Source organism: Chiloscyllium plagiosum, chromosome 5, assembly GCF_004010195.1.
Source record: "Chiloscyllium plagiosum isolate BGI_BamShark_2017 chromosome 5, ASM401019v2, whole genome shotgun sequence".
In the NCBI taxonomy this organism is placed as follows: domain Eukaryota; kingdom Metazoa; phylum Chordata; class Chondrichthyes; order Orectolobiformes; family Hemiscylliidae; genus Chiloscyllium; species Chiloscyllium plagiosum.
In genome coordinates, this window is record NC_057714.1 from 25,405,985 (window position 1) to 25,427,652 (window position 21,668).

Below are 21,668 nucleotides of genomic sequence, written 5' to 3' on the forward strand. Positions count from 1 at the left end.
AACTGTCAAATTCCTTTAGTGAAAGTAAGGTTTTAAATTTGACATTTATTTTAACGTATACAAATTTTAGTAAGTGTTAGCATATTAAAAAGGTGTACTTTGCTTTGAATGTACCTTCTTAGACTGTCTTTTCCTTTTCAAAGGAAAGACCCAAAATTGAGTCTTCATGTAGGTACATAAACAACCTTTAGTTATTTTGTGTAACTTACACAATATCTCAACGTGCATTGCTATCAGTTATCTAATAAACATGACTGGCAGGTAATAGAATTTCCCGAATACATAAATATTCTTTTGTACTGATTTTCATTTTGCTATCCATCCACTTAGCAGTCTGTTATGCATTTTACAACCAAATAGCAAGCCAGCCTGATGGGGTTGTGGGACGTGGGATGCCCACTTTAGTAGCATTGGGTAAGTATCTTGAACTACAAGTGCTTCAAATGTGTGTTGAACCCTTAAAGCATACTGATTATATCAACATCAAAAAAACATTTTTTTCATTTACTATTGGAAAGCATCCTATGGTGTTTTGTATTTGTGGGTTGTGTGTTACCATATATGGGATGATAATTAGAGGTAACCAAAGTACAGTTAAGTTATAAGGATACTTTTGAAGATGGGAAGAGATTTAATATGATTGAAGGATATATCTTAGATGCTGAAAGCAAGAGGCTGAAGGTGGTGGCACTGATGGTAGTAGAGCAAAGGAACAGGGAGTACTCAGTGAGCCATAATCAGATGTGATGAGGACCGCCACTGTGAGATGTTGCCGCAAAATTGTAGATTAGGATGATGATTTTGTTGGATGAATTAATGAAGTCACAGACATTGACTTGACCAGGTGTGGTGGCTGAAAAACACTCAGTAAAATTCCAACTGAATTGTAGCTTGTGTATGTTGGGAAATCAGGAAGCCAGTGAAGTGAATGTTGAAAACGTAAACCTGTAGCAGACCAGAACCATGAATGATGTCTTCACCAGTGATGAGGGTGAAAGATGAAAAGTTGTATACTTCAGAGATGATTTTCTTGGTGATAGACATGGTATGGAATTTACATAGGAAAAGGCACAGAAGATAGAAGCAAGAGTTGGCCATTCGACCCCTTGAGTTATGGCTGATCATTGAGCTCAATACTCAAATCTCACCCTCCTCCCTCATATCCCTTCATTCCTTTAGCCACGGCAGCTGTATTTACCACCTCAGCAAAAAACATATAAAGTTTTGGACTCAACCACTTTCTGTGGTAGTGAATTCTACAGGCTCACCACTCTTTGAATGAAGAAATTTCCCCTCATCTCAGTCGTAAAAAAAATTTACCTCTTATCCTTGAACTATCACCCATGATTCTGGAGTTTCCTCCATCATTGGGAACATCCTTCCTGCATCTAACCGCTTGGAATTTTATAGACTTCTACAAAGATCCCCCTTCTTCTAAACTGAAGTGAATACCGTCCTAACCGACTCGATCTCTCCTCATATGTCACTCCGACCATCCCAAAAATCATTTTGGTAAACCTTTGTTGCACTCCCTCTATAGCAAGAACATCCTTCCTCAGATGAGGAAACCAAAACTGCACATGATACTCCAGTTGTAACCTCACCAATGCCCTGTATAATTGCAGCAAGATATCTTTATTCTTGTACGAGAATCATTCACAATGAAGGCCATCATACAGTTTGCCTTCTTTACTGCCTGCTGCACCTGTGTGCTTACTGCCAGTGACTGGTGTATGAAGACTCCTAGGTCTCATTAAACATTCCCTTCTCTCAATTTACAGCCATTCGAATAATAATAATATTTTGACCACCAAAGTGGATAATCTCTCATTTACGCATGTTATACTGCATCTGCCATGCATTTACCTACTCAGTCAGTCTGTCTGAATCATATTGCAACATCTCTGTATCCTCCTCACCACTCACCCTTCCACCAGCTTTTTGTATCATCTGCAAAGTTTGAAATATTCCATTCAATTCATAGCGTCATAGAGTTTATTTCCCTTTTCTAAATCATTAACATAAATTGTGGACAACTGGGGTCCTAGCACTGAAGCTCATTTTAAGATAGAAAGTGAGCACCATCAGGGTAAGCTTCAAGAAAGGGGATTCCATCAGGAGTTGAGGCGGGAAGAGTCAAACAGGATTGGTTTGACCTTGCCCTTGAGTTAAATAAAGCAATGCTTCATTAATGTTGTGATATGAGACTAAACAACTATGGGCATAGAATCAAGAGTGGGAATATGAGATAAATTATGATTTTAAAGTAGAGCACAGGAACAGAAAAACCTAGTGGTTCATATGCACAAATCTTTATAGCAGGATGCATTACAAATCTTTGATTTAAAAAAAATGAATCCTGGACTTTAGAAACAGATGCATAGCTTTGAGTTTTAGTAATAAAGACAGAAAATGCTGGAGAACCTCTCGGCTGGAAGCGTCTGTGAAGAGAAAAGACTTAATGTTTAATATGAATGTTTGTCAAATCTGTTTTGTTCAGTAGTGAGGATGACAGAGTCTGCAGAGGTTTATAGACAGATTAAATGAGTGGGCAAGACTTGACAGATGGTGTATTGTTATGAAGATGTGGGTGTACCTTTAAGAGAGTGAAAAGCAGCAGAACTACTGGACACAGCACCAAGTGTTCTCAATAAGGCAACAATGTAACAGTGTTGAACAACTCGATTAGTTCATTGCCTAGACACAAAAATAAATCTCAAGTCAGCCAATCGATTTAAGTTATACCCTGAAAAAATACCAATTTCCAATCAAGTTTGAATTAAGTATATTGGCAATCTTAAAAGCCAATTACACAATCCGATGTTCTGTGATAAAAGACCGGGGGAAAATTGAACAGTTGAGAGTAGAACTACCAAGTTCTAGCATGTAACCGATTGCTTGAAAAAAATCTCTCTTAAAAGAACCTTTTCGATCAGTAACCTGTGATGCAGAAATTCCTAGCAAGGAGAAAAGAAGACACAGGAAGTTCCAAAGACAAGAATCTACAGCTGCCTGGTTTTGAGATAAGAATTGTTGTTTTGTAAATCTTAATTGGGAGTTTTATCGGACTAGTATTATAGAAGGGAAGGTAAAAGATAGGTTAGAGAAAGAAATTGTAAATAGTGGTTAGTTAATTATTCTCTGTTATACTTTAAGAAATTAAGTTGTTAATTTTTACTTTATGTAGTTCTTGGCCACTCAAATTTTTACAGATTACTGCACAGGATCAATCTTTTCTGTGTTGCTGGTTTTAAATTAAGCAGGGGAGTTTACCCCATGTCGTAACAGTATCATGTGGGAAATCAGAGACACTATACTTCAGCAGGAAAAGTAGAGGCACTAAATGCTGCCAAAAAGGGGAAAAAGATTGCAGAAAGTGCAGCAGAGGGGAATTTGTACATGAATCGCAAAAAGCTAGCATTCAATTTAATTGGGTAACGGAAGGCCTGTTGGATGTCATTTCAAAGGGAATTGAGTATAAAAGTAGTGAGAAATTTTGCTATAGCTGTATAAGGCACATATCAGACCAGATTTAGAATACTGTGATATGTTTAGTCCCCCTAGCTAAGTAAAGATATGTTTATTGGAGACAATCCAAAGAAGGTTCACCGTATTGACTCCAGGTATAGAGGGACATCTTTTTATGAGGAGAGATCGAGTAGGTTGGGCCTTTGCTTGCTGGAATTTAGACGAATGAGAGGTGACCTTCTACAAACAGAATACTCTTAAAGAGCTTGATTGGGTGGAAAAGAGAATTATTTCTCCTCATGGGAGAGTTCAGAACCAGAGGGCATCATCTCAGAGTAAAGGGTCACATGTTTAAGACAGGTGAGGAATTTATTTTTTGAATGTACTAAATCTCTGGAACTTTTTAGCAAGAAGCTGTTGAGGCCATAAAGTATATTCAAGGTTGAGATAGACAGATTGAGAAGGGAATCCAGAGTTATGGAGAAAAGGTTTAAAATAAAGTGAATTTGAGGATTATTAGAGCAGCTATGATCTCATTAAATGTTGGTGTAGTCTCAATGGGGCCGAATTGCCTACTTCTGTTCTTGGACCTACTCTTGCTGGTGTTACATTCACAAATGGGTAACACATTACAGCTGTTAAATAACATTAAAATGAACAACTTGAAAATTAGTAACAGATTTAGTAGATTTCAAATGAATAAAATATCAGAAATCACTGTTAAGGCAACATAGGTTAGAAATAATTTTTAAACAACAATCTTGCACCTCATTTTTTGGAAATAATATGCCTGGACTGTATTTCTGTAGCGCCTGGTAAATTTTGCAATTCAAATGGAACATTAAAAATCAATGTGGTTGTACCAAAATCTGGATTATGAACTTTGCTCGTGGTGAACTTTGTTGAATAAATAGTACAAATTGTACCCAGTGTTGAAGCTGGGTGTGGCCGTGTACTCTTTGGATAAAATAACTACCCTAGATCCAAACTGAACATTCACAGTGATTGAAAGTGCAACTTGTCAGTTTTTCCCATCAATGCCGTCAAACCAAGAATAAAGGAAAATTCTATCCAAGGCTATGCTGATCTCTTTAAATAGCAACCAGTTTGTATTTAGGTGAACTGTGTTTGAGGAATCGCAAATTTGTTTTCCAAGTCCATAGCCTAATAGCTGGTATTTTATCAGATAGGACTCAGAAAGAAACATTATTTTATCTATGTTATGATTATTCGAAAAATCTTGATTATAATATGATTAACATTTGCAAAATGAAAGCTGTCAACTATTGGCTTACTGTACCACAGTGCCATGGTCAGTTAACTCCTGCATCCTTGTTGTTATCCATACAAGCAAGACACAACCTCCAAAGCCATTGGCTTTCTGATTGCGGGTACCTCAAATGAGAAACATTAAACTACTGGCAGCACCTTCTGTGTTCCTGTGTCGAATTGAAGACTTCAGACATTACTGTCACTTTCAGAGGAGGAATATGGTGAATGCTGGAAGTTTTGCATTCAATAGAACAGAAACATCTAGGGTAATGTGTAAATGCTTCTCATTGTATTTGGAAGTAACTAAACTGATGCATCGATTGGTTGCTAATGGAATTTGAAAATATGGTGTGGTGTACTGTGGATAAGCTAATAAGAATTCTCATATTCTTCAGTGTAGGGCAACGTAGAAGTACTTCCACAACCATGTGGAAGTAGGCCATTCGGCCCATTGAGTACACACTGATCCTCTGAAAGAGCATCCCACCCAGACCACCACCCACATCCGTGTAACTGCATTTCCCATGGCTAATTTACCTAGCCTGCATATCTTTGGACTGTGGGAGGAAACCAGAGCACCCAGAGGAAATCCACACAGACACAGGGAGAATGTGCAAACTCCACACAGTCGCCCGAAGGTGGATTTGAACCTGAGTCCCTTGTGCTGTAAGGCAGTGCTAACCATTGAGCCACTGTGCTGCCCCTTATCAGAAAACTTATTGGAGCTTGAGAATCTACTGTACATCACTTTCATGAATAAAATGCATGTTACATGTTAAAGATATTGGTTACAAAATTGGCTTCATAGCATCTGTAGTGGGCCGTAGGGCCTGTTGCTCTTGTACTATAGGCTGTCAGTATGAAGCCTTATCCATCAAGAAACTTCTGGGAACATTTGTCTTTCATCTGCTTGAGTCACTAACAATGCTTTACAAAAGACATGCTTGCAACGCTCTTTCCTCTTGCAATTGTAACCACAACCTCAGAGCACAGCAAAGACAGCACCACCATTGGCTGTGAAAGTGGCCATGGACATAAATTTAATTGCACTGGGATCCTTAACAAGCTAGAGCAGGAGCCATTTGTTACGTCTCCCAATTCACCATCAGTTGCTGCATCAGCGAGATGACTAATGCAGTCCATGCCAGGAGGTGGGGTTTATCCTTGCGTGAAAGCTGTAAAATGATTGAATCTTGCAACAGGGCTGGGTATTGTGGCAAGATTCTGAATGTGTGTGACTACTGCTTGATAGATGAGTGGCATATCATGTAATGGATTTGGCCTGTGATGGTGCATTAACTGGCCTTGACCATTTGTCTAATGTCATTGTGATGCTGCATTCAGATCCTCAGAGTCAGCTTGCTGTCTGCTCTCGCTCTTCTCATAGTGTCTGCTTGAAGAATCTCCCAGCACCTTGAGGAAAAAGCAATGGGAGGCACCAGTGCAGCTGCTAAAAAGGAGAATCTTGGGTGCACTCTACATGCAGCTCATAAGTCGTCTTTAACCAGTCTCAGCACATGCTGGAGCCAGCAGGCCTCTGAAAGAAAAACAATTGGTTTACATCGGGCAGGCCACGTGAAAGTACTGCTAACCTCATGTGAACCTGGGCCTCCCTGCTGCAGTACACTTAGCAGTGGGATGCCTGCCACCATTATTGGAATAAGCAGGCTGAATGAGGTTTGGAAGCTGCCCGACCATTAAAAAGAGATGTAGGTAAATTCTGGATTATGTTTCATTTGCCCTTTGGTGGCCTTTTTAAAAAAAAAAATTCCCATCCTGCCTCTCATAATTAATTTTGGTATAACCAAAACTTTGCTTCCTGATGTGGCAATATAATATTCTTGTAACATTAATCTAATATCTTAGCAGTTAAGAGGTATGCAACTGTCCTTTCCTAACTTTAATCTAGCAATCCCATTTTCCTTTCAAACTTGTGTGTTTGCCTGAAACAGTAACTTTTTCTATAAACACTTACGCATTGCTATTCAGTCTCAATCGGTATATTAAAATTAGCTTCAAATCTGCAACCTTTAGTTCAAGCTAATATATTAGCATTGGGGCATCCCTTTGTTGTCCCAGTTCCATCTCTAATCACAGCTTCAGCACGCCATCAAGAAGAACTCTCCTGGACATAATAAGTGCTTCATGATCCTAAATTCATTCATATGTTAATGTTTAGAACATTTTTTTCACAACTTCTCCATGCCAAGAACAATCCATTCCATGGCTTAAATTTTGTTCAAAAGCTTTTTAACATTTTTTTCTCTCTCTGCCAGCAGAATTTCTGTTCCAGAAAGTCACATGGTAGAGAACTGGAATCTAAGCTTTCCACAAGTTTTAAGTTTTTTTATTCACCTTATTTCCCCTTGCTATTCAATTACCATTATTGAATCCACCACTTTCAAGATTCTAGAGACTGCTGTTGACCAAAGATTGGACTGGGCCAGTCATATCAATGCAGTGGCTACAAGAGCTGTCAGAGGTTAGGAATCCTGTGGCGAGTAACTTCCCTCCTGAATCCCAAAGTCTGTCTGCCAACTGCAAGGAATGGGGCAGGAGTGTGATAGAATTGATAGAGTGGCTGAGTGCATCTGCAGCAACACTCAAAGGGCTTGACACCATCCAGGACAAAGCAGCCCATTTGTTTTCTCCACATCAACTGCCTTTACCACCCTTTCAAGGTGACATAAATGTGTACCGTCTGCAAGATACATCATAACTCACCAAGGCACCTCCAACAGCACTATCCTCCTTAATATTCTTGGCCAGTTTACCTTCGTACCTCATTTTTCCTCTGCGTATTTCCTTCTTAGTAATCCTCTGTTGCTCTTTAAAAGCTTCCCAGTCCTCAGTTTTCCCACTTATCTTAGCTATGTTATACTTTTTCTCTTTTAACTTTATATGTTTCTTTACTTCCCTCGTCAGCCACGGCCGCCATGCCCCCTCCTGGGATCTTTCTTCCTTTTAGAAATGAACTGATCCTGCAACTTCTGCATTATACACAGAAATATCCACCATTGTTCCTCCACGGTCATCCCTGCTAAGGTATTACACCATTGAACTTTGGCCAGCTCCTCCCTCATAACTCCATAGTTCCCTTTATTCAACAGAAGTACTGTCACTTCCGACTGTACCCTCTCCCTCTCAAATTGCAGATTGAAGCTTATTGTATTATGGTCACTACTTCCCAATGGCTCCTTCACTTCGAGGTCTCTGACCAATTCTGGTTCGTTACACAATACCAGATCCAGAATTGCCTTCTCCCTGTCGGCTCCAGCACCAGCTGCTCTAAGAATCCATCTTTGAGGCACTCCACAAAGTAAGATATATTGGAACACCATCATCTGCAAAGTTTCCCTCTAAGCCTCCCTACATCCTGAGGAAATATATTGCTGTTTCTTCAGTGTTGCTGGGCTGAAGTCCTGGAATTCACTTTATAATGACATTGTGGTGCACCTACTCCACAAAGACTGCAGCAGTTCTATAGAGCAGCTTAACACCACCTTTTCCATTAAGAATGGCAATAGATGGTGGAAACTCCAGCAACATCCCATGAACAATTTTTTTTAAAAATGCACAGAAATGTTACAAGAGCGCACCTTCAAACACAATGATCTGCCTGATTCTGTTTGGTAGCACAAATTAATCCCCTGTTGCTGCCATCCACTGGAATCAATTGAAACAGGATTAAATGCAATTAACAGTGTGTACATTCATCATCCCTAACTCTGCTAATATGTTGTAGTTAAAAATCTCACAACACCAGGTTATAGGCCAACAGGTTTAATTGGCAGTACTTAGTGCTTAACTTTGTCCACCTCAGTCCAACACCGACTCCTCCACAATCTGCTGTAGCCATTCCTGCCACTCACCTATACCCACAACCCTTTCTTTTGTCAGGAAAATTTATTTCATTTCAGCCTCCCTTTGCATTCTCTCTGAAAGCATCAATCTCATGTTCTTGCTCAGTTTGGCAGCAGATCTCACTGACCAGACTGACTGTTCTAGACGAAGCTTTTTAAAGCTCTTTTGACAGCTTTCAAATTTCCTGAACCATTTTCAGCTGGGCTTCCCCCACCCAACTTTGTCCTTTCATAACACCAGGTGAAACTTTCTCATTATTGTATTGATGCATCACAAAATGTGCACCCAGCCATATGCTCGCAGTGGTCCCAAACCCATGAATCTTCACTCAGATCCTGACCATTCCTTGACACCCAAATCCAGGTGCTCCTTGAATCTAAGAAACTTAAGTATCCTAATGTGCCCTACAAATCCGTGATCTCCCCATCCATTTCAACATCCACTGACCTCTCTCCTATCCTACACCACCAAGTACTCTAGACCTTCCACCCACGCACAGCCACCTCCCCCACACCTACACACACCTCCCCACACCTAAATGCACACACACCTTTCTCTCCCCACGCACACAGACAACTCCTCCCACATCAACATACACACACACCTCCTCCCCCACACACACCCCTCCCCACACCAACACACACACATCTACCTTCCCCCTGCCACACATGCACATCCATCCTCACACCTATACACACACACTCCTTGATTGACTCCAATCAAGGGACACATTTCACAGTTGAAACTTTATTGCTGGAACAGCACAGCAGGTCAGGCAGCATCCAGGGAACAGGAGATTCGACGTTTCGGGCACAGGCCCTTCTCACACATTTCACAGGCAAAGTTATAGAACATAGAACACAGAACAGGCGCTTTGGCCCACAGTGTTGTGCTGAGCATTAATCCTAATGTAAGATATAATAACTTAACCTACGCACCCCTCAATTCACTGCTATCCACGTGCATATCCAGCAGTTGCTTAAATATCCCTAATAACTTTGCTTCCACCACCATCGCTGGCAACATATTCCATGCATTCACAGCTCTTTGCGCAAAGCCCTTCCTCTAACGTCCCCTCTATACCTTTCTCCTAATATCTTAAAACTATGATCCTCGTGCCAGTCAATCCTGCCCTGGGGAAAGTCTCTGGCTATTGACTCAATCTATTCCTCTCATTAACTTGTATACCTTGATCAGGTCATCTCTCTTCCTCCTTCTCTCCAGAGAGAAAAGTCCAAGCTTAGTCAACCCTTTTCATAAGGCAAGCTGTCCAGTCCAGGCAGGATCCTGGCAAATCTTCTTTGCACCCTCTCCAAAGCCTCTGTATCTTTCCTATAGTAGGGTGACCAGAACTGGACCCAATATTCCAAGTGTGGCCTCACCAGGGACTTGTAGAGCTGTGGCAAAATCTCGCAGCTCTTAAACTCGATCCCCCTTAATGAAAGCCAAAATGCCATATGCTTTCTTAACCTATCCACCTGAATAACAACTTTGAGGGATCTATGTACTTGCACACCAAGGTCCCTATGTTCCTCCATACTGCCAAGAATCCTGTCTTTAATCCTATATTCAGCATTCGTGTTCGCCCTTCCAAAATGCGTCACTTTACATTTATCCAGGTTCAACTCCATTTGCCATTTCTCAGCCCAGCTCTGCATCCTGTCTATGTTCCGCTGCAGCCTGCAATAGCCCTCGATACTATCAACAGTACCTCCAACTTTTGTGTCATCTGCAAACAGTATGCCAGCTACTAGGGATACAGCAATAATTTCATATCCTCTATCACCCCCAGAGCTCAGGGGTGGTGGAGAAAATGAACAGAACCCTTAAAAATGATTTAGCTCAAGCCAAACAGACATACAGAGCAAGTGCCGCCAGCCACACTCATGAAATTAAGAGCCACCACGAATCAGGCAAACTGGACTAACACCCTATGAATTAATGACCAGCGAGCAATGCAATTACTAGAGACCGTTATAATAGGTGGGACCGATGTAGGTCTGCTAAAAGACAAAATCTGGAGATATGTACTGGAATGAAGCAGCCAGCTAAAAGGGATACGTAACTGAGAGACAAGAGCAAAAGGACAAAGCAGGTGAACTCGAAACCTTCCGTGAGGTCATAGTAGCTGGGAGCCGCATCCTCGTGCAAACCCTGTCTGACAAAACCAGGCTTTGCCGCAAAATGGAATGGGCCATACAAAGTTATAATCAGTGGTGACACCTGCGCCTGGAGACATAAGGGGAAAAGGCACGTTGAAACACTAGACCCAAGTCAAACCGTATAAGGACCCCTATAAACGAACTAATGAGATTGACCATCCCCCAGGCACAGACAGGAACTGCGAGCAAGACAAGCAAGCAAACCACCCAGAGGCACAGATAAAACTGCTGACAAGACACATGAAACACCTACTGTTGCTGACCTCTGGTTACCATTGTTTTTTAAAAAAAAAGGGACGCTGACTATTAGCCTCATTTAACTTTAATTATTTACAGTACATACTTTCTAAATGTTGTGATAGCGGGAAGCCTGTCAGGATTTGAGATAACCTATTTTACAAAACCCACCTAAGTCTACATGGGAACCGAACTGTCTGTTACCCACTGGCCCAGTTGGCCGAATCCTTATTTGTGGCCACCCCTGTGTGGACCACTCGCGATTTATACACAGTAGATACCTCGGGCACGCCATGTAAAGGACAGCTAGGAAAATACAAAAGTGGACTCCAGGGTAGGTGTGTGGAATTGGTCAAGCCCACTGGCCATGGGGCCAGGTGCACCAATAGGGGAGGGAAGGACCTATTTAAGCATCACTGATTATCATGGAGCAGGGATGGGGATGTGTTTATGCCCTGGTACCTTGAAACAGTTCATGCATGCAGACACAATGTACTCAATAGCACTGTACAATCACCCAGGGACAACTTACCTGCACCTGCAGTGAGCAGGCATGCTTGAATGTGACCGCTGGAGGACAGTTTATATGCGGACAGTGCAATGGCATTCATGTCAGCTCTGCCACATGGACATACTTGTTTGATATTTACCAGCTGGTGGGAACAAATGGGGAGTCAGAGGTGAGATGGGTAGGCACACAGGCCCATGAACAGGACACTTATGCTATCGGGCAGCAAAGGGATTCGTTTTCTTATTTAAGGGGATTTATACTACTGACAAACCAAACCTTCCAAACCTTTTTGCAGTAGGAACGATAGGACACCTCACTGTACCATGCCCCAGCGGGAGACATGTTCGGACAAGGATAGTGACCGGCTCCATCAGCTGGGAACACTACGCTGATTGGCAGATCCCCACCACACTGAGATCATCATTGGAGTAAGGGTTTTTGGGATCTCTGTGTTTGGGGGAGGGGCAGCAAGAATCCTTAGCACTAAAAAACAAAACTACATTGTGTGTGAAATGACAATCTGAGGGAGCAATACATCAAAGGCTGTACAGGCAATCAGTGGTGAATTGGCTGAACACAGACTTTATGCACAGTAGACACGTTACACGATGCATTATCAGTTTGTCCATACTCCCCCTTGCTAGACTATCATTGGTGACAAGTGTAAAACCCATGTTATTGACGATTCTTACAATATTATACATGTGATCAAAAACATTCAGGACCAGCTAGGTGACTTCAGACAAGGAGCCATAGGAGGAGATAGCTGACTAGAATGGCTGATAGCAAATCCTGGGGACCCTATTTGGCGCACTGGATTGTTCTCTTTATTTCACTCATACTGGTATTCTGCCTGGGCCTCGGGTGTTTAAAGCTTTGCTGTCAGGTGCTACTCACGCAGGCCGCGCTAAGAGCAAGTGTCACCACAGAAGAGCCACCAATTAAACTTGCACTCCTTGACAACCCTCAGGATGGGGAGATCTTAGAAAAGGTGAATTGGGTGGTCTGCGGGAGATCTCAGAAGTCGCCTCCTTGACCACAAAGCGGGGAGTGAACTGGGAGTTGACACGGGGCACTCAGAAACAAGATGGCCGCTAAGCCATAAATTGGTCACTTAGCACACAAGATGGCTGCTGAGCCATTACATGGAAAAATACAGCAAAGCATACACAGATACTGCTTCAGGCTAACAGGATACCAGCACAACAGACGGAGAACATGGATGATTAGTTTAAGGCGGGTGGGGGAGAGAATACACATCAGTAACATCTACTGCCCGCCGAAGTGTCTGAGTCCACCCACCACCTTCAATAGAAATATTAACTACCTGAAACTGCTTGTATACAAGTGTTAATACTTCAGATCTGCAGTAATGGAAAACTATCTTCCTTCTCAGGAAGAACGGTCACGACCACTTAAACTGACAATGATTTTGTAATGTTTTCTGTAGTTTACTTGAACAATTGTACCGCAAAATATATAAAATATCATGACACGTGCTCTGGGAGCGAGAGGAGGCTTGGAGCTGACAGCCGTGCTGGCGGACATCTCTCTCTCCCCAGAGCTCCGGTTTCTTTGTACGATGAACTCTGTAGCTGAATCCTGATTCTGACTCTGAGACTGGTGATTTTCCCCACAACAATTTGAGATTCAGTGCTCAAAACAATGCGAGACCCATAACTGTTTGTTATCCATAATCTATAATCTTTTGCTATAGATTCTGTGTCTTATGGTCCTGCTCCACAGCCAACTGATGAAGGAACAGCACTCCGAAAGCTAGTGCTTCCAAATAAACTATGGTGTGATTTTTTTTAACTCTGTTAGATCACACCTTGATCTTCAGATCCTAATGAAAGGTTAGCCAGATTTAGGCAAAATGTCCTTAAATTTACGCCTGTAAACTCTAGTATGATTCTGGCTGCCCTGCTACAGGAAAGATATTGTTAAATTCAAGAGGGTTCAGAAATGATTTACCAGGATGCTGCCGGGAATGGACGTTTCAGTCATAAAAATAGACTGGATAAGATGGGACTGTTTTCATGGTTGTGTAAGAGGGTGAGGGATGACCTTACAGAGGTTTATAAAATGATGAGGGACATAGCTAAGGTGAATAGCAAGTTGCTTATTCCGAGGGTGGGGGAGTTCAAAAAAGGGGGCATATTTTTAAGGTGAAAGGATAAAGTTTTAAAAAGGACATGAGGGACAACTTTTTAAATGCAGATTTGTTTGTGTGTGGAATGAATTGCCAGAGGAAGTGACTGATGTAGGTACAGTTACATCACTTAAAAAACATTTGGATGGATACATGAATAGGAAAGATTTAGAGGGATATGGGCCAAATGCAGACAAGTTACTCTAGTTTAGTTTGGGAAAATGGTCAGCAGGGACGAGTTGGACCAAAGAGTCTGTTACCATGCTGTATGATACTGACTCTGTGGTCAATCCATATACATACTACTTCTTCAGCATGTTCTTCCAGCAGTTCAGTCCCCAAAACAATGCGAGACCCATTACTGTTTGTTATCCATATCAATGATTTGGATGAGAATGTACACAGCATGATTAGTAAGTTTACTGAAGACACTAAAATAGGAGGTATAGTGGACAACGAGGAAGGTTATCAAAAATTGCAACAGGACCGTGATGAGCTGGGATATGGAGGTGCTGGCGTTGGACAAAGTTTAAAATCTCATATTATCAGATTATAGTCCAACAGGTTTATTTGGAAGTACATGATTTCAGAGCGCTGCACGTTCGTCAGGTGGAGAAGGATCATAGGACACAGTGTATAACACAGATCATATTGTCATACAACTGATGCAATATATTGAACAAACCTAGATTGCTGTCAAATCGTTCATCTTTTAGAATGCTTTCAGGTTTCGATACATTAATATGTAAATCCCAGAACTTCTTTCAAGTCACATTCCCAAGATAACTTAAGGTTTTATGAATAAAAAGGTGACATCTCAACTCAGACAATGCATTAAAGGTGTGAGGTAGACTCTGTGTATGCTAATCTTACGTCAGACTGGCTCTATTTCCAAAGTACAAATTTATAAAATGTCACATTGACATTTTTTAGAACCAAAGATTGTGGAAGGATTGCTGTGCTTTGTAAAAGTAAGTAATTTGATACTCACTGTTGTGCTGTTTACTCAGCTGCTTTTTCAAGCAACAGTGCAAGCCTTGTTACAGATGAGCTGGAGCCCAGGGGTGTGGCAAATGGAGCTTTGGCTGGCAACAAGTAGCTGATTGTGTGGAGACTCATGACCAGTTATCAATAATAGAAGTTATCTGCCTCCCATTAACTACGTGATTGTTTCTCAGGTAGCTGAGACTGTAAATGTTAGAGGAGAAGCCATCAGACCTTCACACGGTCAAGACTGTCTATTTTCTCAGTAAAAGCATCTGAAGTTTCAAAACTAGCCAGTTAGGTTCCCTTTCTAGTTGCCGTAAGCTGTGACTTTCTTTGATGAGTCAAAGATTTTTACAACTGGGAGCCAGTTACACTCTGCCTTTAGCCAATAAATTAAATTATCTGGAGAACAAAGATTGAGAAAGCAACCGTGTGTGTGTGTGTGTGTGTGTGTGTGTGTATTGTGTGTGTTGCCTGTTGATAATTATTTACCTGTAATTTAAAAACTATGTATTTATAATAAGTAGTAACTCTTTAGAGGTACAGAAACCTGTTTTCAGTCAATCAGTCAAAAGTCTAACTTTTGTAGCAATTCAAGGAATAGCAGGGCTTGTTTTCCAATGTGCTAACCCAGTGAAATATAACCATGTGGCTATATAAATTCCTACTAGTCCACGGCTCCTAATCTCTAAGCTTGTTTAAATCAAATTGCTTTGTCTTTCTTAGCCAAAATAGATGACTTTACACTTCTTCACATTGAACTCCATATACTATAGTTTTTCTGCTCGCCATATATGATAGTTTTCGTCTGTCTCAAACCATTTATAGGGCTTACTTTTACAAACAAAACATATTATATGTACGAGATAATACCCCCTGAAGGCTTGCCATTCCTTCATTTAAACAATTTAATATCAGAAAATTTGGCAGCCCCGTATTGTATTGCAGAATGAATAGGAAAACATTAAATTCGCTTTGCTTGACTTTTCATGTTTACTTTTGCACCTATTATTGCTGCTGCCCTCCTTCTTAGCTCTTTTTATATTTCTACTATTGTGCTAATGTTCACATTTCCTTGCATTTATGAAAGTTTTTACTTGTAGTTTAAAACCGAATCTCACCTCTTGGCAGAGAACTGAATGAAAGTACAACCTATATGGTAAGATTCTTAAGCACAAAATATTTTAGACATTCAGGTCTTAACGTTCAGCATTTGAGTAGAGTAGAATAGTTAGAAAATTAAATGGAATTTTAAGTTTATACATTGTGGCAATTGACAGAAAGTTATTCATAGCAATGGTACTTTTGAAACTATTGGTTGTTATAAGAAAATTAAATTCACTAATATCTTTCAGAGAAGGAAATCTGCAATCCTTAGCCAGGCTGGTCGTCATGCCTTTAGACTGGCAATGATGTGATTGTGATTGATTGATTTGTAACTATCCTCTAAAATGGCCTAGCAAGCAACTCAGTTCAAGGTCAAAACAAATATTGACCTTGGCGCAATGCCCACGTGCTGTGACGAACCAAGATTTTTGATATTATGAAGGGATTCCAGGCCAAGTAATAAAAAATTGCTTCTACTTGTTGTCCAATCAAAACAAGGGGGATGAGTTATAGTTTACAACTGTTCTGATGAAGTGGAAAGTCAGGCACATTTTCACATGAACCTTGTCAAAATGAGGGGTATCTTAGTACATATGGTTCTTTAGAAAGAGAAAGTTATTCAATATTTGTAAAACTCTTGAGCTGATTATTCTTTTATGAAGTGCCTTGCTAAAAATGCTGTTTTAAAGTGGCTGAGATAACCAGTATATTCACTATTGCTGCTGTAGGGGAGTGGAGACAGCTGGTTGAAAGTTGTAGCCTTATTAGTTTACAAATCATTCACCTGTTCCAGAATAATTTTAGGATTTTAAGGACTTCATTTTGCATCTTCTACACAAATCAAAGAATAATATTTCAAAATGCAAATCAAATGTAATTGTAACTTGCAGGAGTAGAACTAATTTGGTTGTGAAATAATTTTGTATGCCACAGGCAAATATCTTTGCTGATTGGCCATTCATAATTGAACATGAAATTCTACCCACCGAAAGTTTAGAAAAAGGATTAAGCAAACTACCTCAGCCTTGTATTAGAAAATCTAATGAGGCATGTAATCTATACTAATCATGTAGTTTCTGTTTGTATTAATTTGGTCAGTAAGCTAATATTTTAAATCTTTTTCTGAATCACCAACTTAGGTATAATTTAGAAGGTACCAACACATTTTCCATCAGAATAAGATTAATTTATTTAATTAGAAAGCTTCTTTCAAGAAAATAAATGCGACTTGATTAAATGATCCCATTGCCAGTAGCTTACATTTATATTAACCAGCTTATATGTGATTTGATTTTGCCCTGAAGCATTGTTCACTGCCACCGTTTAATGTTTTACCATCTCAAAAAGGTTTTTCCTCAAATAATAATGATTTTATGAAAGAAATGGTTGCATTCTCATGAGTTAAAATTGTTTGGTACGATGAATCACATTTATAGGATAAGCATGGAATTAAGATTATTTATGCTTAAAAGAGGAAAATGAGTCTTTATTCAGGACTTCCCAATTTTTCCATTCGATTCCACCAGCTTGCCCCAGAGCCTCTGCTTCAATCCATGTCAACCTTGTTGTCTTAGTTTCCATGTTGTCTGTCAGTTTACATATGCAGTTTTCTGTTTCTGGTGTTGCCCACTTTTGGCATTTTATAAAAATGAACTTATTCTATTAACCATTCAGTACAATTTTGCTTTTTCTTAATTCGCCACAGTTCCAGCTTCCAGCAATGAAAATCTTCATTCTACAGAAGTTATTAAGCTTTATATTTAATTTTTACAAAACTGGTTGTAGCTTGATCAGTGTTCCACATTCAGAATTATTGGTGATGGAGGGAATTTTATGAAGCCCAAGAAAGTGGACTGAATGGAAATTAATGATTTACAAGTAAATATGGTGAAAAGTGTATCATGTCGCCACACTCCTGCACTATTTGAATTACAGAAGAAATTAAGTTAATCTTCCTCCCAGCTTGTGCTGTGCTCGACATTGGGTGGTAGGGGGTTGGAGGTGGGGAGTTGGGGGTGGTTGGTGTTTTGCCCCGCAGCAGGTTCCAGGGTCTCTAAAACAGGCTCCGAATTGGCCACTATCACTGCTGCAACCAGTATATCACCGCTGCCCGAAGTGCTGCTCTGGGCCTCCACCTCCGGGGTACCATACCAGTCCTACCATACCATTGCCAATGGAACTGCCAGCTGGACTCATTCGAGCCTACCGCAGCTGAATCCCAACATCTCCAATTCCGATGCTGACCACAGATGCTGCCTTCTTCGCCAATGCTAAGACGACAAAAGGGAGAGAGAAAACAAAGTAGAGAGAAAGTTGGATTTGACTGGCTTGGTGTTCAACAGCATACGGGTACAATAGCCCGAACGCACAATAGCCTGCTGTTTCTGCCATCTTGGTTTGTGCTGCAATGATAAAGTCAACAACATGTCAAACCAGCCTGTGGCATAATACAATCTGCAATAAAGTCTTCATTTCACTATGACTCAAGCTGCACACAAGAATCAGTTTGTGATCATTTAAAGGTGGCATGCACCATTTGGCCTTAAACAGTTAGTGTGTAATGTCTGTGATTTCCTGGGCTTTACTTTATGCTACAAGGGAGGAGAGCAGGAAAATAAACTTTTATATGAAGGCTCAGGACCAGCAAGGGTGAGTTGATGATTTAGAGGGATTGGCAGGGCATTGAGAAATTAATTTGGGGGAATGGAAAAGGTTTAGCGTTCTGTATGTGACGAGGGTGTGGCGGGGGTAGTCAATCCAGGCAAAAAAAACGAGGACATATTATAGTACTATCCAAATGGTGTGCATCTCCATGTGTTGGTTGGTAGAGTCCTTTGAGTTCGCCAACAACATTATTCTTTGCTTAACTTCCTACATGGAGCATGGAAAGGAGGGCCAGCTGAACCTTCACATTCAGCTACATCCCACAGAGTGATGACCACAGTGACAATAAAGAGTGATAAATATCACAATGGTTTCTTCCACAATAAAGGAAATATCTCGAACTCCCTTGTAATCGTTAATGTGCACCTGTTGTGAGGCATACCAAAGCATTTAGGTCTCTAAACAAGCTGATCTCTACAAATAACAATGATACATACATGAATACAATGAAACCAATATATTGTTAATACTTACAATTGAAATTTCATTTTGAAAAATATCCATGCCTTTGGACTCTCAAGTATTTTGTTAATAACAACAGAGCTGGGTAAGGAAGTCGTAGCCATGATGAAGAGATTCTCTGTGTGTCAGAGTTGCTCTTTTACAGCCCATTTTTCCTATCTATTTTATTAACAGATGGCGGGTTTCAAGAATGCAATACTTCTGCCGTGTTATCACGCATGTGTATGTGCATATTACTGGCACCGAGGTTTTTTATTATGTGAGAAATACCAAAAAGAGAGAGTGTACTGTTATAGTTACAATGTCAGGAATGGCATGCTGTTTAATAAAAATCCTGGCTTTCAGAAAAGAAATAGAATAATAGAGGTATGTATACAAGTATGACCATCAGGTTGAGAAACATAAGGCAGAACATTACAGTAGATACCCTACATCTGGGTCCAGAGAATGCCGTGGGTGCCCTTCCCACTGGCTTCCTGACTGCCCTTAACATGGTGGCAGAGTGACCCGGAGCAGGTGGCTTGACTTCATGCCAGTTGAGGCCCTTAGATGGTCAATGCAGTGGGGAGTATTCCCAAATTTCCCTGAATTGTGCGTTATAGGTGGTCAACAGTCTTTTAGGAGTCTTTTATCACTATAGGATTCCTAGCCTCTGACCTATGCATGTAGCTGCAGTCGTTATCTGACAAGTCCTGTTCAGTTTCTGGTCAATGGTAAGTCAATGATAAACCCCACCACCACCAGAATGTTAATAGTGAGGAATTAATTGACATCAATGTTGTTGAATGCCAAGGAGAGTTGGTTAGATTCTCTCTTGTTGGAGATGGGCATTTCCTGGCATTTGTCTAGCATGAATGATATTTGTCACTTGTCAGCCCAAGCCTGGATATCATATAGGTCTGCTGCATTTGGACATGGGCTTCTTCAGTATCTATTCAGTATTTGTTCAATCATCTCAAGCATCCTGACTTCTGACCTTTACAAAAGAGGGAAGATCATTGATGAAGCAGAAGAAGTTGGTTGGACCGAGGACACTGCCCTGATGAACTTCTCCAGTGATGTCCTGGAGTTGAGATGACTGACTTCCAACAACTGCAACTATCTTCCTATGTGCCAGGCACAACTCCAACCAGCAGAGAGTTTTCCCCCTAATTCCTGTTGACTCCTGTTGTGCTAGGTCTCCCTAAACTCACTTTATGAAGTGCAGCCTTAATGTTAAGGGCAGTTACTTACCTCGTATCTGAAATTCAGCTCTTTTTCTCCATGTTTGTCCACTTGGTTTCATTCCTTTTTCGAGATTTTGTGTTGTTTAGACTCTGTCGTATAAAATAGCATATTCTTAGAGCCAGCATGAGCTGTAGCAAAGGAAATCTGAGAGTGTTTACTATAATTGAAGCATGAGTGACCTGGATCCAAACTTAATGTAATTTGTAGTTGCAAAATTGGTTAATGGTTTATAGATTATAACTAATTCTGGTTGAATCGGTTGGTAAACCGGATATTCAATGAGACTCCGTGGTTTACCAAATAAAACCACTGACTGACAGCTTTGTAATTTTTTTTTTCAAAATTGAGTCATATTATTTGCTTTAGTTATTCCTGATGCTTGCTAGCTATGAGTTGAAATCTGCTTTTTCTTAAACATTGAGATATCACAAAGTTTTCATGTTAGGAGATTGCCATAGTTTATGATAGCTTATTATTTCTTAATGCACAATGATACGGTCGTACAGTCACATAACAGTTAGTCAACTCAATATGCAGAGAGGTTTACTACTGTGCACATCATGGAAAAATCAAAACTGATAACAATTTTCCTTTCCCAATAACCATAGGCAACAAATGAAAGGTTTAGTAACTGATAGATGGTATCATGGAAGATATTTTAAAATGTTCTTGCCCTATGTATATACTGTGTTCTGGTATCTTGGAAATCAATGTGTTAGTTTTTAGAAGTACTTTATCAATCACTAAACTTATACTTTGTCCATGTGTGACATAAAACAATGAGTTTATCGAGGGAATTGGACATTATGAAAGTGTGAAACCAGAATGTTGTTTTTTTCCCCTGTATGATGAGCATTATTTTGCAATCATTATAAACTTGGATGACCCTTGTAGCTTTTGATTTACTCAAACTGAATGCTCATGTTCACGTTGAAAGGAGTTTAATCAAGAAAATAATGTAGAGTCTAAGCAGGATAGTTTAATTTAATATACTTGGCGCATAACATAAAGGTGAACTTAAGATTGAATAAAATCTGTTTGTTTTCTGTTCACAGTCTGATATCATCCATCAAAGTGTTTTTGAACTGATCCATACAGAAGACAGAGCTGAGTTTCGTCGACAACTTCATTGGGCTCTAAATCCAACATCAACTCCAGACTCGGGACAGCTAATTCCAGGTAATAGTGCAGATTCACATGGTCATTCCATTAGCTGCAATTTTAAGACCCTATTCTGTCCTGTGGAGATCCTATGGAGAAAACTAATCTCACTTGTTTGTACCAAGCAACTACATAAAAATAACATTGAAATGTAAGTATTCGATAATAATATGATGGAAAATGTGAAATGAGCATGGCTTTTTTATCTGTTCACACATTCCAAACTACTTCACCCATTAACCGCTTGTTATTAATTCTAAGATCTCCTCAATAGACGGTTCCACTTGTTACTTTTGTTCTGTAGAGCTAAAGCTTGAATTGGTACAGCTACATATAATTTTATTTCAATGGGAGCTCACTTATACTTTTAATGCTCTACACCCCCAATAAAACC

The 21,668-nt window shown here is 40.2% G+C and overlaps 1 protein-coding gene across 1 annotated transcript in view; it reads left to right on the forward strand.

The window, feature by feature from the left end:
- Positions 1-21,668, forward strand: part of LOC122549768 (aryl hydrocarbon receptor-like) — a 187,566-nt gene that overhangs the window by 121,214 nt on the left and 44,684 nt on the right. Inside the window, exon 5 of the mRNA XM_043689763.1 lies at positions 21,169-21,292. Within this exon, the coding sequence (XP_043545698.1) occupies positions 21,169-21,292 (124 nt within the window). The remainder of the gene's footprint in view (positions 1-21,168; positions 21,293-21,668) is intronic.